Raw genomic sequence first — 14,229 nt, forward strand, 5'->3', positions numbered from 1 at the left:
TGCAGCTCAGAACCAACATCTCTCACGATGGCTCCTCCAGTCCCCCGACCTCACCCCCTCTCCCTCCCTTCCCCCCCTCCTCCCCCCTCCCCACGTATCCGCTGCTCCAGAGGCACAAAACGCCTTCTGCACCCGAGGAAGACAGATTTTCGTGGTCTGCTTTCAAACTTGTTTTTGCCCTCCTCCTCCTCCTCCTCCTCCTCCTCCTAATCCTCTCCCTCCTATGAATAGCTCCAAACGGTTTGTGTCTCTGCCCTCCTCCTCCTCCTCCTCTCCTTCTCTCTTTTCTTCACATTTTCTTTAATCATGTTTCTCTCTTTCCGTCATCTTCTCTCTGTCTTCATCACGATCTCTTCTCTGTGTCTCTCTGCTCCGTCTCTCTCTTCTTTTAAATCATTTTCCTACACGATCATGAAATCATAAATGTGTCATTTTAATTAGTACACCGATATCACTACTTTAATAACAGCCCCTCTTATTATTCAGCCTAATATTAAGTTTGAGCTCTGTGTGTAAATCCTTTATAACATATTCCTACATTAGGAAGCTTAATGCAATATTTGTCATTTTAATGTTTGTAAGTCAGTGTTAGGATTAAATGTAGCAATATTTTGAAAAGGCCAAAAAATCTTAATATGTGAGAAGCTGGAACTTGCTAATTTTTTGTATTCTTTTATTTTTTTAATAATATATAATATAATACAATAATTAGAATAGTAGTATAATATAGAATAGTTAATTTTCTGAAATTCAGCTCATTTCTGTATTGACTCGTGCTTTCAGCTCAGGATCAGGATCGGTTGGCAGAAGTTTTAATCATCTTTAACTAAGCTGTTTTCAGCATCGTCTTTTGTCTCCTGCAGCTTGGAAAAACAATAGAGTCATTCTTCAGTCATTTCATCTTAACTGACTCCTAAGAGTTTGTCTAAACACTTTAAACCTAACTGGATAGCCTGCAGACTGTCCCCCTACAGGCCTGAGCCGTGTCCTGCAGCTCTCAGGTCCTTCCCCCCATGTCGTCAGGTTGCCGCCGGGTGCAGCACCTGACTCCGCCCCCCTCCCCCCGCCCCTGTCCCCATCTGCCTCTGTACTCCCCCGCCTCCATCAGCTTGTCTTCCCTACCCCCCCACCCTCCCGCTCACCCCTCAGACTGCCAGAGGCACGGCCCACCGCCAACCTAACTCCAGTAAACCTGACCAGGATGTGCACGGCATTGTGGGCGGAACACTACCTGGGCACGCAATTTGTAGCCTCGTTTTTTATACGCATCTCCTATTGTGGCGGTAAAGGTAAAATGGAACCTTGCCCGGTCTTGTTCGGGGCTTATATGTGTGTGTGTGTGACAGATCTAATGAAGTTGCCCTTTGACTTGCCCTTCACAATGCAATGCACCTCCTCGATTGTGTGTCTCTCTGTGCCCTCTCCGCTGCCTGTCTGAGGGGTGACCGCTTCCATCAGGACCTTCACCCACGTCCCTTGCAATAGTTGGCCATGTTGATGCCTGCCTGAAAACAAACAAAGCACTCATTACGGGGTCATTTGTCTGAGAACTTGCTTCCTGATACACAACGTCTGGCAAGTCAGTTCTCAGACATCCAAAATACGATAGAGTGAAAGCAGACGAATGATCAATTGTTGGCTGACAAACTCCCAAACTAAAGGAAAGAAACAACAGCGTGAGTGCTTGTGAGGCTAAAGCAGAGAGTCGGGTTCCATTTTGGGCACCATATTGGCTAACGCTAGTGTTCCCCCATGATTCCTCAGTGTTGCTATGGTAAACTCCCTTTTGCGTCCCCCGCACCTCTGAAGAACAGCTGCTGTTTACCCACAACTCCCCACTGCTCTCTCCATTGCTCTTCCCGGATAATCTTCCCCTTTCTGTTGCAGATTTTGAATCACTGCTGCCAAACAGTTTTGAGTCTGAAGGCCATGTGTTCATTGCTCCCAGGTAGCCCTGTGTGAACGCTTGCTGTCGTTGACGGTCATCCCTTTTTTGTTCTTGTCTCCTCGTCTTTTTAGTGCTCACTATTTATTTTTCCCGCTCCACTTTAAATAGTTTTTTTTATCGTTGTCATCTTGTATTTTGTCTTGTTTTCTTGTATTGGTGTGATATTGACTTATGCTGAGTGTAAGTGGCTGGTTTTCTATTATTTGTTGATACTTTAGTTCATTCTTTAAATTGTTATAAAGTAAAAGAACTTGTGGTTTTAGTTTTTTAGGTGAAAAATATAAAATTCATCATAGCCTCTTTATATGGAACGTTTGCACTCATCTCTTCTCTCTCCAATATTTCCTCTATTGCACCAAAGTACCCAAGTGACATCAAATCATCTCTGCATGTGGCTGCATGTGTGTATCTGACCGGAATACTTTTGGTTTTTTGGTGTCATGTTAAGAATTTGAATGGAAATTGGCTCACATAAAGACATCAGGTTAAAAAGCCTAAAGATATGTGAGAAAAGGAACGCAATTCTCTTTGCACGTGTCACTATGTCATCAAACCATCATGTATTCCACAACAAACTGATAGCATCACACTGTTGTGCATGTGCGGCGCCCCCTGCAGTCCATCTGTGTTATGCTGACGGACTGATGGTGACGTCAGCATAGACGTGCATGCTGCTCATGAACACGCGTGTGGATACGCGCGCTCACACACAGCGTTGTGAGGCGTGAACGAGGCACCGCCGAGCGTGAGACTTACACATGCGTGTGTGTTCCTCAGGGAATACTGCAATGATCTGGAACTGTCCAACAACAACACTGAGTTCCTGCTGAACTTTATTGCACTCATGGAGAAGGTGACACCGGATTCCAAACAATGTGAGCACACACACACACCACACACACACACACACACACACACACACACGCTGTCTGCTCCCTAAGTGATAATCCCTATGTAAGGAGTCAACAGAAGTGCGAAAGTACCAGAGGTGCATAATAATACAATAAAACAGATCTTTGCGTGTTTCAATATGTCCACTACATTTAATTCATTTTATACTGGTAAATAAACATTTGAACATCTAATTCTTGTTAAACGTACAAACATTTCATTGATAGTCACTTATTTTGGGCGATTTTTCAAATGCATTCATGTAATAGTGGTGATTTTGGTGCAGTAACCTGTCTGCCAACTGATTCCATCTTAACCTGCTACGATTTACATGACAGTACATTTTGCAGTCGTGTACTGAAAATGTTCCATAGATTGACTCGACCGTTACAGGAAGGCGGTGTGCAGTTTGTCTTTGTTTTTCCTGATTATTGGCTTCGATTTCATGTTCAGGCGACAACTTACTCCTCCATAACCTGATCCTGGACACGGGCATCATCAGGCAGCTGGTGGAGAAAGTGTGGAAGAATAAAGACTTGAATACGTGAGTGCTGCTTCGGGAAAAATACTCTTCAAAGTGTAAAATCTGCCTTCCATCTCATTTTGATTTAAAGCTAATTCCTCTCACTTGTCCATCCTGACGTGCAGGTACGGCTTTCTGGCTGTGTTTGCTGCCACAGATGGAGGCATCACCCGAGTGTTTCCCAACAAGTAAGTGCACTCTAGGTTAGGTGTCTGTTTACTTTCAGAATTTACTGCAGCTGCTCCTCAGTTTCCATTATGATTCCCACTTTGTTCTCTTTCAAAGTGGTAAGTTATGAAGACTTAAACGTGTCGAAAGGCTTTGAGTACAGCAGGAAGGTTGTACATCAGAGATTTACAGCTGCAGAGTCCTGAAATCCCGTCTGTGCTCTTAAATCTCAGGGCTGCCGAGACCTGGGAGGAAGACCCTGAGCCGTTTAATGCCAGCTATTACCGCCGCAGTCTGGACAACAAGGGATACATCTTCCGAGCGCCTTATCGAACGGGTGAGTGATGCGCTTTCTGCTCGGTCGCTCCTTGCTTCTCGCCCGCCTCCCGGCTTTGATATTCTTGTTTTGTCCGCCTCTGTCTTTCCAGCCAGGGACGAGCTGCTGAACCCAGAGAACGACACCATTGGCATCCTGGTCACCACGGCGGTGGAGATCGCAATAGCGGGGAAGACCATCAAACCTGCAGGTGTGTGTGTGTGGTCTGGTCCAAAAGGTCCAGATTGCGCGTTTTGCCACTTTTTATAAGTGATGTGCCGGTGATTTGCAGCTTTTTCTTTATGCATCTGTACATTTCCTGCGTTTGACTTCCTTTCCTGTCTCACTGGTTCTCCTTCAGTGGTCGGAGTGAAACTGGACCTGGAAGCCTGGGTGGATAAGTTCAAGATTCTTGCCAGCAACCACACAGACAATCGCCAAGGATCAAGCACGGTAACACACGAACACATAAACCACCATGTTGGCATGGGGCTGAATTTGTACTTTCCGATCTTTGTCTCTGTATTTCTAAGATGATCACTGTGCTCTTGTTCTGTGGCAGTGTGGACCAAACAGGCCCTGTGAGATGGACTGTGAAGCCAACAGCGACGTAAGCATCTCAGCACATTGTTTGGAAGTACCGCTGACATTCTTCCACCGCATGTATACTTCATGCTCCATCTCTCTGTGCAGGATCTTCTCTGTTACTTAGTGGACGATGGAGGATTCCTGATCATGTCCAATCAGAAGGAAGACTGGAACAAGGTGAAGTTGAAGAGGTGAAGATGAGTTCCTTCCTCATCCTTCGACAGGGGGTTGACCGGTTGCTTTCCTGTCCTCCACAGGTGGGCATGTTCTTCAGCGACGTCGATCCCTACTTGATGTACGCGCTCTACAACAACTCTTTCTACAACCGCAAGCAGTCTTTCGACTACCAGTCAGTGTGTGAGCGTTTGCCTGCCAGTGAGGGTGGAGCTGCACCCAGAGGAGTGTTTGTGGTAAGAAGAAAACTCTGGATGGAATGATGTTGGATGTAGAGGAATGGAGGGATCTTCAGTTTGAATGATGTTCATGTTGTTGTCAACAGCCCACGATTGCAGACTTTGTCAACCTGGCCTGGTGGTCCTCTGCAGCTGCGTGGTGAGAGCTGCCTGCATCCTTATCACACCAATCTTAACAATAATGGTTTCCGTTCACAACTTCTTAACCCTGTGGTGTGTGTGTGTGTGTGTCCCCAGGTCTTTGTTCCAGCAGGTTCTATATGGAATGGCTTATCACAGCTGGTTCATCACAGGTGAGATCAACTCAACTACCTTTGTCCTTGACGTGACCAAGTTCAGGTCAAACCAAACGTGTCCCAGATCAGCCTCCATGCAGCAGCTCACATTTGGAAAGTTGTCAAATTTGAGGCAAAAATATCAATATTAGTAAAGACAGAACTTTTTTTTTCAATGTGGTTTACATGCTGGATGATGTCATGAGGCTTTAAACTGCTCTTAATGTCAAATCAGCTCAAATTAGAGCCAAACTATATGTAAGGGTTAGTTTAACTTTATTTATTTATTTAAGATAAGAGGAATGGAATAGTTCAATCAGACAGTAGTTTCATTCACGTTGAACTATTCTAAAAAGATGCAAGAGTCAAACTGTGCACACACTCCTTATAAAGAGATGAGGAAAGAGCTTAAATCCTCATAAAGAAGATTTCCACCAGCATCTTAATGGCCAAACGTAGATGAACAGATTGCAAACCTCATTTGGTGAATCTGAAGCCCTGATGTCTCCTGATGTCTCTGTGCTCTGCTGCTACATTAGACGAGGTGGACGCTGAGGGAATGGACTCCAAAGAGAGGAGCTGTGTCATGATTCAGACCCAGTTCTACTTAAGTAACCTGAGCAGCTCCTACAACATACTGCAAGACTGCGGCAACTGCTCCAGGTGTGTATACGTCACACACACACACACACACACACACACAGGCATGTAAACACACAGCCTTCATAATGCCAGTGTGACAGTGGCGCAGTTAGTAAGATGGATTCATGGTGGTGCTGGAGCTCGTAAACACGGTTGATGATTAAACCGTATCAGCGTAAATGAAACGGTCGCATCATCGGCACAATGAGCCTTAGAAGACTCGTCCCGTGAATCACTGATCCATTAGCAAATGAGCCGCTGATGTAAGAGAGCAGAGGGTCGGGGGGTGGAGTGTTTGACGACCGAGTGTCTCTCCCCTCCGCAGGCTGATTCACGCCAAGAGGCTAAACAACACCAACTTGCTGTTCGTGGTGGCGGAGAAGATGCCGTGCAACACCTGTGAGATCGAGAAGCTGTCCCAGGAGGTGGAGGAGTGTATCCTTCCTCACACTGTTCCCCGGCTGGCACGAAAGCTGGCTCCATTCCCTCACTTCTTTCTACCTCATTAGCATCTCCCCACTCATTCCCAGGTTATTTTTATCCGCGGTGTGATTTCTGACCGCTCATTAGCATTGTGTAGCACAGCTTGTGTAGAATCAGCCTGCAGGTGGACAAAGGAGCCGGAGGGAAGAAATGCAGACATTGGTGGAACTTTCCTTAACTGTGTCGACTTCAGACAAGGAGAACAACCCGTGTGAGGAGCTGAATGTGGCGCGTTACAGGAAAGGACCCTCCACCTGCTTTGACTACAACCTCGCTGTAAGACTGACGGACATGACACTGACACACACACTACAGGAGAATTAGCTCATCCTGACGCATGAAACATAAATGTCAACAATAAGTAACAATAGGTCTCAATAAGTCAAAGAAAGTGACACAAAAACAGGCAGAATCTATAAGTCAAGTCAGATTCATTCATAAGATACAGCGCTGTTTGAAGAAGCCACGCCCACTTAACCTTGGCAGCCATTTATAGAAGACAGTGAGAAATATCAAAAAAACAAAGATGCCAAATGGGCGTGGCCTATATGGAAGCTATGACAGCGCCACCATCAGGCTTTGACTTTGCATTAGCTGTGTGAAGGTGCAGATGAGTGATGGCTGCCGTGTGTTTCCCTCTGCAGGAGAACACGTCAGATTGTGGGCGGGGCCACTCCTTCCGTCCTTCCCTCTACGTGTTACTGGCCCTTCAGCTGCTTCTGCTTTATCCCGCCATCAGCCCTCACGTTCTCTCTCTACTACATTAATTCCATGACCTCTGCTCATCCTCCCCAGCTTCCTCCCCCGTCCCCCTGACCCCACCCTCCACCCTCCACCTTCCCTCCTCTCCCCTACACCCCCCCCTCCCCTGATAGTCATAGGTAATAACTGGACTTCCCATCACGTCAAGTTGGAAGCCTCGAGTGCCGTGCCGCCCCTGCTCGCTTCAGTTCTGGTCGCTTAGTGACGACTCTCCGGACCGCTCGTGTCCTCAGCCAGTTAACCTTCATCTGCAGGAGAAAACACGCGGTGGTGCCGGATCACCTGGATCATCAGAGGCACCGTGAGAGAGGAGGAAACAAAACCCCCACAATCTACACCACCACATGAGGAGGAGGGACAGGGGACAGGTCCTGATCCTGGTCCCAGTCCTGGTCCTCGTCACAGACTGGAGAGTTTAGGCCTCAGCCTCTGTCCGTCTGTCCATCTGACTTGGCCACCTTCTCTCTCTCCTTCATCTCAGTGTCTCTCGGCTCAGACGGGACAGGAACATTCAGCCTCCATAAAAGAATATAACGGGGAGGGAAAGAACATTCAAGTACACAAAATGTCAAATATAACCTGCTGAAGTGATGAGTATTCCAAACGTATATTTAGGTTATCATTTTAAAAAGGAAGTCATTAGGTGTTAACGTAAAAAAAGACATTCATTTATGCACTATATCTACTTCTTGCCAAAATGAGATAGACTTTCATGTGGTCTTACTTTTTATAGCCAAAACACAAAGAGAGAAATGGCTCCTGGTTTAGAATGAGGATGAAGTGTGTGAGGGGGGAAAGACAGAAACTGAATGCTGATTCATTTTTGCAGCTCCTGCGTTCCGACCTTAATTACAGATTAGGGCTTTTCAAAAAGACGTTCCATTGAAACGATTGTAATTACGGCGCATAATCTCATTTCTCAACGTGTCGTTCTAATATTTACCCCCAAACGTGATTCAGCATCCGGTCGCTGTCGTCCGCGTCGCGTCGTCTTCTCCTTCGTCGTCGACGGACCCGTCTGACCTCTGGTTTGGATCTGATGTGTGGAAAAAAAAAGACCAACCCTGTGCTCATGTCTGCCAATCGTGACGTAAACGCTCGGCTTTAACGTTCCTCATCGCCTCTCGTATGTCCTCCACTTCACACAACAGACTCTCTGCTGCCTCATGACCTCATAGTCTCATAGTCGCTCCAGGTGGATCTTTGTTTGTTTTCCCTTTTTTGGATTTCCTTTTGGCAACTTCTTTCAGGCTTCTAAGCTATATTACCTTTGACTGATGCTGTTCCAAACTTCAAACCATTCGCTGCTGGGGGATGATGAAGATGAAGATGGGGCTTATCCACATTTATTTCCGGGCAAAAGTGCAGAAGAGGCCACGAAAATCCGGTGATCACATAGTAGTCTGGCTGTAATCTCGTCGCTGTATGTCATTTGATCTCTGATGTGAAACATGTCATCTAGACTCCCGTGTTTAGGAGCCGCTCTCTGTCTCATAGTGCCTTGATGCACTTTGTTTTGGAACGCGCGTGCCGGCTGTGTGACGTAGAGCGACCTGTATAGTAGCTTTAGTCAGGCCGCCATGGCTGAGGCCTCGGGGTGCAGCGGGATCCCGCAAGAGTTGTTAGCTTTACACTGACGCTAGCTTAATGTCATTATCCTCTTGGCTGCGGTCGCTGTAACCTTCCACAGCTGCCTGAGTGACAACATATGAAGTTACTATACCGTTCCTTTACAAAGCCATGTATAGAGCTATGATACACTTATCAGTATAAAGCAACTTAACTTGGCCAGAGTGTTTTTTTTTTAGGGCCGTCCGACCGCTATAGTTGCGTTTCTGCCTGAATCGTGTGTGAGTGTGTGTGTGTTTGTGTACGGGCGTATGTGTGTTAAGTTTTTACGTTGAACCCTCAAAGGGACCGTCTTTTCAGTGAGTGTGTGTGCTTGTGTGTGTGTGTGTGTGTGAGAGAGAGAGAGGAAGCACAGTTGTGGTAGCATAGCTGTTTTCCTGTTCTTATGTTGCAATGGATAAAGTGTAATACGTCGTGGGGGAGAGAAAAAAAAAGGATTTTACACACAAAAAAAGAAAATACACAAAAAAAAATCCATCTACAATGAATAATCTGCTTAAATATTATACAAAAAAGGAGCAACACAGCCCCTTTGATCCAGAATGTGCAGTACGTCGGTGTTTTCTGTTTCAGACGCAAAAGTAGTTGAAGCCTCTCTAAATGCCTTAGTGAACCACAGTACCAATCTCTCATGTACACTGTACTCTTGATCTCTCACGTGCACTCTTTCACAAATATATCCTCCAAAAATATTCAGTCCCCCTGGGTTTTTAGGTGTTCAGGAGTAAGTATAGTGTCAGCTCAACTTTTTGTATTCTACGTCTTGATTGATACGTTTCTTGATCGATGCCTGTGCGATTTAAACGCTTGAAGTGGTCCGAGTTTTAAACCTTGATGTTCGCCCGCCCGACCGACCGCCCGGCCTCGCTGTATTGCTCAGGAGCGCGGGGGGGGGAATAAAAGTTCAATGACGACAATTTGAACCTGACTTACACACTCTGTACAGTTCTTGCTAATATTTGATGTGGCAAAAATGCTGGTAGCGACTGCAGCACAAATCTGACGAAGAAAAATTGACGCTCTATGTCTAATTCTAATCTTTTTCAGTGTCATTTTGATGCTGGACGCAGTTGTACTATCCCGGCTTTTGTTTGTCTCTGTCCTGTGCCATTAATTCTGTCTGTATTTCCCTGGTTCCTCCGTCTGTACATGAACGTTACACGTGCCTGTGGAAATGTGCTTTCCTGTACTTCCTCTCCTCTCCTCTCTCTGGACCTGTACATCCGTAAGATAACAAGCTATGACGTCACTTCGCATTGGCTTTTGTTGTCACGGTGAAGGGGGGACGTCGGAGGTCCGAGGTCGGGGGGGGGAAGCTCGGGGTAGTAGGTCTCCACAGAGCGGCACTGGACTGTCAAACAGAAGGTCAGAGAGAATCAAAGTGTGTGAATCCCACAGGTTGCGATTTTCTGTGGGTTTGACAAATTTACTTTTGCCAAAAAAAAAGAAAAAATTACTTAAAAAAGACAAATGGACCAGCTTGGGATAAGAAGGAGGAGTTAACTTGTTAAGGTGAAGCTCCGCCCCCTGACGCCCCTGAACCCTGGCTGCATCTGTGTGTCAGTGCGTCTCTGTGGGAAAGACACGTGTGTATGTGATTCTGTAGTCTGTAGTCTGGTGCTATGTGACCATGTTTGACCAAGTGTGTGAAAAAATAACAGCAACATTTAGAAGAAGAAGAAGAAAAAAAGTACAAATCAGTCCAATTTTAAGTGAAGTGAAAGAAAAAAATAGGAACACAGCACTGCTGATAAGTTTGAGATCTGAAGTCAAATGTTTTAGATTTTTATTTTTGGTTGATTTATTGTGCGTGCGTGTGTGTGTGTGTGCGTGTGTGAATCTTTGTGTGTGAGGAAGATTTAGCTCCTTCTTTCTGGGCACTGGTCCATGTCGCTCCATTCTTTTGTACAGATGAAGCTAAAAAAAAAGAAGAGGGCAAAATTTGTAAAATATCGTGTCTGTGACTCCTTGTAAAATATTTTCAAATTGTTTATTACAGAGAATCAGTTATTAAATAATGTTCATATTTTTCACTTCATCTCAGTGTGGTGTTTATTTTTTTCCTCTTATTCCCGCTTATTAGCACTTTATAGAAAATCTATACAGGCGTGATTAGTTTTATAATATTCGCTCCAATTCTAATCACAACTCCTGATATTTCACAGTATTAAAAGTTTGCACACATCACCAGAAAAGACAATTAAAGGCTAAATGTATATTATTATTATTACAATTACAATTTCTCTTGAAAATAATAAGTGCACATCCTAACTTCACAGTGTGTTCAGGAAGTTAATGAGAGCTTTGTGCCACGTGTCCGGGTCGTCTAGGTAACAGGGATGACCTGCACCTTCCATCACCACCACGCTGTGATTGGCCAGATTCTTCAGGTTGCTGAGCGACAACTCTCCCAACTGAGTGTCCAGGTCTCCATAAACAATCAGAGCTGGGACCTAAAAGAGAAGAAGACATTTTAAACTACGATCCCTCTGTCAGTCTTACTTTGTTGTACCTTTGTAGAAATTGCAAAGTCACATCTCTGTGAATGAGCAAATCTTGTTTGCTGCCTTCTGTTTTCCATAAAGTCTGGCTTCCTTCCAACTCTCAGCTTTTCCGACTGACCCTGACTGGCGGATTTTCTGTCTTTCTGATTTAATCCATTTCCATCTTCTCCAAGTTTCTCATTTGGCCTTATTGATGTTGTCCGGCACAAAGCAGCACTAAGCTGTTTCCAGCTGGCTACACAAACCTCCTGCTTCTCTATTAGCTTCTTCTTCATGCTGTTTTCTCTGTGTTCCATTTTTCTTTCTCCACATTGGCTTCTTGTTTCCATCTTCTTGCGTGCTGCCCATCCTTCGCTTTCATCCTTCATTCATCCTCATCTTTCATTCACTTCGCATTGCCTTCTTGATGTTGTCCACCATCCCGCATCACCAGCTGATCCTTGTGACCCTACAGACGGGCTGATTTTCTCTTTTCATCCTTAATCCTTTTTCCATCTTCTCTTATTCTCATTTCACTCTCATCCAGCCTCCCTCTCCTTATCTGGGCTCCCTACCAATGTGCTATTCCAGCTATCAGTCATATGATATGGATATATGATATTCATTCCATATAGTTTCTATCCATGGGAGACCTGAGTTCAATCCTCAGCCACTCCATTACTTGATGGCATGAGCTTAATGTGGAGTCAGTAGAATAATTTTGATAATGTGTTTATGTCTATACAAATCAATCATGTATGTATATTTTCTATTAAATAATTCTGAGAAATTCTACAAAATCAAAGACAAATTTACAAAGAAAACCCCATTTTGAATAAACTCCAAATTCAATGACTTGGACTTGAACAGGCACAATGACACACAGTTAAGTTTGTGAGTGTTGAGGTTATTTTCCAGAGTTGTGACTCACTGACTTTGTATTCTCACCGCAGCTAAAGAGATTTTGTAAATGTCCTACATATTATAGCTCCTGTAGCAGATAAGAGATAATCTTTTTAGTTGTGACTGATTTATGTGTCCGGATGTCATCGACAGTAAAGAAGCTGAATCTGGTAAAATGACTGTCATGGTTACGGGCAGATAATAATACAAGAAACCTCAAATGGACGTCAAATGGAGGAGACTTTACCTTTACACTTTGGTACTGCGCTGCTGAGAACTTCTCTGTGCATATGGGAGCTATAGGGACGTAGGCCCGTACGAGAGCCTGATGCTGGAGGACGAAGGGCAGTGAGTACGACCCACTGAGTGACGGGCTGATCACCACCACAGGGCTCAGGCTCAGCTGCTCACACACCTCCTTCAGAAAGCCTGCAGGGGCCAATTCTCCCACTGCTGCAGGGGCCTCAGCTGACTTAGACTGACCAAGGCCTGAGGACAGACAGAGAAGCCGTAGACAGAGGCAGGAAGTTAGAGACAGAGCAAGGGGAAAGGGGCGGGGCTACGCTCAGAGCCCACTTTATTAGATACACCCGGACAAGCCAATGTAACATCCTGGCCAGGTAAGGAAGCATTTATAACAAGAGTGAAGCTAATAAAGTGTCCAGAGGGTGTGTGTTTAAATACAAAAAAAGTCAAGAGACTAAGATCAGGAAATGTTTGACATAAGATGAGATAAAGATCAGTCAATGAATCACCATAGAACAGATCAGTCAGGGAGAGGAAGAGAACTAGAACTAAGCAAAGCTCTTCTCAGAGTTCTATTGTGAACAGATTACAGAACACCTGCAGGAGCAAAATCATCCAACCAATCATAGAATCAAGTATAAATGACCCAGATTCAAATATAATAGGAAGCCAAAAACATCAGTATTTAGTTTGAGGAATATTCCTATAAAGTTTGGATTTTCCTGCAGGGAATGTTCCCCAGATGTTTTCTTGATTTGTTTTCGAAAGGGGAACAATACCTGAAGGTAATTATGTATCAGCGAGGGAACAACACACACAAACACAGAGCTCATTATTGGGACCAAGAAAACTGTTCATGTATTCTACTTGTGCATTTTGTCGTAGTGTAATTTTAGTCTCATTTTCTCCCTCCTGCTTCCCAGCGGACTCACCTGGCAGGTCTATGGCGACTGCCCGGCATCCAGCTTTGGCAAGAGCATCCAAAGTCCCGATGTTGAGCCAGTTTTCTGATGAGAAGCGGATGCCATGAAGCAGTAAGACCATCGCCCTCACCTCCCCTGAGACAGGTTCACTTTGTCTGTAGAACAGTGGGGCTTTGCAGCTCTCTACCTTCACACTCCCCTCTGTCACTCTAACAGCTGACATCCTGAAAACACACAGACTGACCTCACATCATCAGGCTGAGGTCACAGGTCACACTGCAACTAACACACCTAAAGGGCTGTTCATGCTTTTTGCACATGGCTAAAATAGTGGGCGGAGTTTGTTTTAGGAACGCAAACAACAAATGCAACAGAAAACAGCGACGTAATGCATTCTAATACAAAACAACGTAATACTGTACATCTTCACACAAGATTTTGAATGCATTATTTTGTATTTTGCAGTATTTTGTCCACCTCTGTTACTTATCGATTTGCAGAAAACGACCTAACAGTTTGTGGTCAAAACCGTTTAATCAAAGTCCAAATTAGATCATTGTATTATGTAACAAAGAGTTTGGCTGTAATCCGTGTTTGTTACAAAAACACTTCCAGAACATAAAGTGTACCTGAGAGCAACAGAAACAGCTGAACGTCACTGTGTGAAGCACCGCTGATCACTTAGCAGCTGACCGGAGTTTCATTTCATTTCCTGGAAAACAAGAGAAAGGTTTTGGGAAATCACTCTACTGACCCCCAGCGGTTATTCAGAGAACTGCAGTTATTCTGACAGGGATTTAAACCTTCATACTCGCGCTGTAGACGCTCGCGCTTTATTCGTCGGTATTTTGATATTATTCTTTATAACAAGACGACATGTTAACGTGCTTATTAATCAGAAAACACGCAGAAAGGAATCCTGATTAATGGTCAATGATCAAAGAGTCGTATTCTCCAATGATTAATGATTAATGTGTGTATTGATTGGCAGTGTTTAGAGGATCAGGCCTCTGTTTGCTCTCAGTGCTCAGCCTGT

The 14,229-nt window shown here is 44.7% G+C and overlaps 2 protein-coding genes across 2 annotated transcripts in view; one reads left to right on the top strand and one right to left on the bottom strand.

Annotated features, from left to right (window-relative positions):
* Positions 1-7,087, top strand: part of cacna2d2a (calcium channel, voltage-dependent, alpha 2/delta subunit 2a) — a 109,389-nt gene extending 102,302 nt beyond the window's left edge. The window contains exons 23-38 of the mRNA XM_076141113.1: positions 1,888-1,948; positions 2,726-2,823; positions 3,293-3,383; positions 3,488-3,550; positions 3,764-3,867; positions 3,959-4,057; positions 4,208-4,299; positions 4,409-4,456; positions 4,540-4,611; positions 4,692-4,844; positions 4,934-4,986; positions 5,085-5,140; positions 5,662-5,785; positions 6,090-6,199; positions 6,441-6,523; positions 6,892-7,087. Of these exons, the coding sequence (XP_075997228.1) occupies positions 1,888-1,948; positions 2,726-2,823; positions 3,293-3,383; positions 3,488-3,550; positions 3,764-3,867; positions 3,959-4,057; positions 4,208-4,299; positions 4,409-4,456; positions 4,540-4,611; positions 4,692-4,844; positions 4,934-4,986; positions 5,085-5,140; positions 5,662-5,785; positions 6,090-6,199; positions 6,441-6,523; positions 6,892-7,014 (1,430 nt within the window). The 3' untranslated portion in view covers positions 7,015-7,087. The remainder of the gene's footprint in view (positions 1-1,887; positions 1,949-2,725; positions 2,824-3,292; positions 3,384-3,487; positions 3,551-3,763; positions 3,868-3,958; positions 4,058-4,207; positions 4,300-4,408; positions 4,457-4,539; positions 4,612-4,691; positions 4,845-4,933; positions 4,987-5,084; positions 5,141-5,661; positions 5,786-6,089; positions 6,200-6,440; positions 6,524-6,891) is intronic.
* A 3,320-nt stretch (positions 7,088-10,407) lies between these two features.
* Positions 10,408-14,099, bottom strand: abhd14b (abhydrolase domain containing 14B). Its single transcript, XM_076141112.1, has 6 exons — positions 14,005-14,099; positions 13,823-13,905; positions 13,203-13,417; positions 12,272-12,513; positions 10,911-11,091; positions 10,408-10,555 (listed from the first exon to the last, which is right to left on the bottom strand). Exons 3-5 carry the CDS (start codon positions 13,414-13,416, stop codon positions 10,912-10,914), a joined length of 636 nt encoding a protein of 211 aa, XP_075997227.1. The 5' UTR covers position 13,417; positions 13,823-13,905; positions 14,005-14,099; the 3' UTR covers positions 10,408-10,555; position 10,911.
* Positions 14,100-14,229: the final 130 nt, after the last annotated feature.

The sequence above is a fragment of the Genypterus blacodes genome, unplaced genomic scaffold (assembly GCF_046128005.1).
Source record: "Genypterus blacodes isolate CSIRO-AG114 ecotype Tasmania unplaced genomic scaffold, CSIRO-AGI_Gbla_v1 ptg000017l_1, whole genome shotgun sequence".
NCBI lineage: Eukaryota > Metazoa > Chordata > Actinopteri > Ophidiiformes > Ophidiidae > Genypterus > Genypterus blacodes.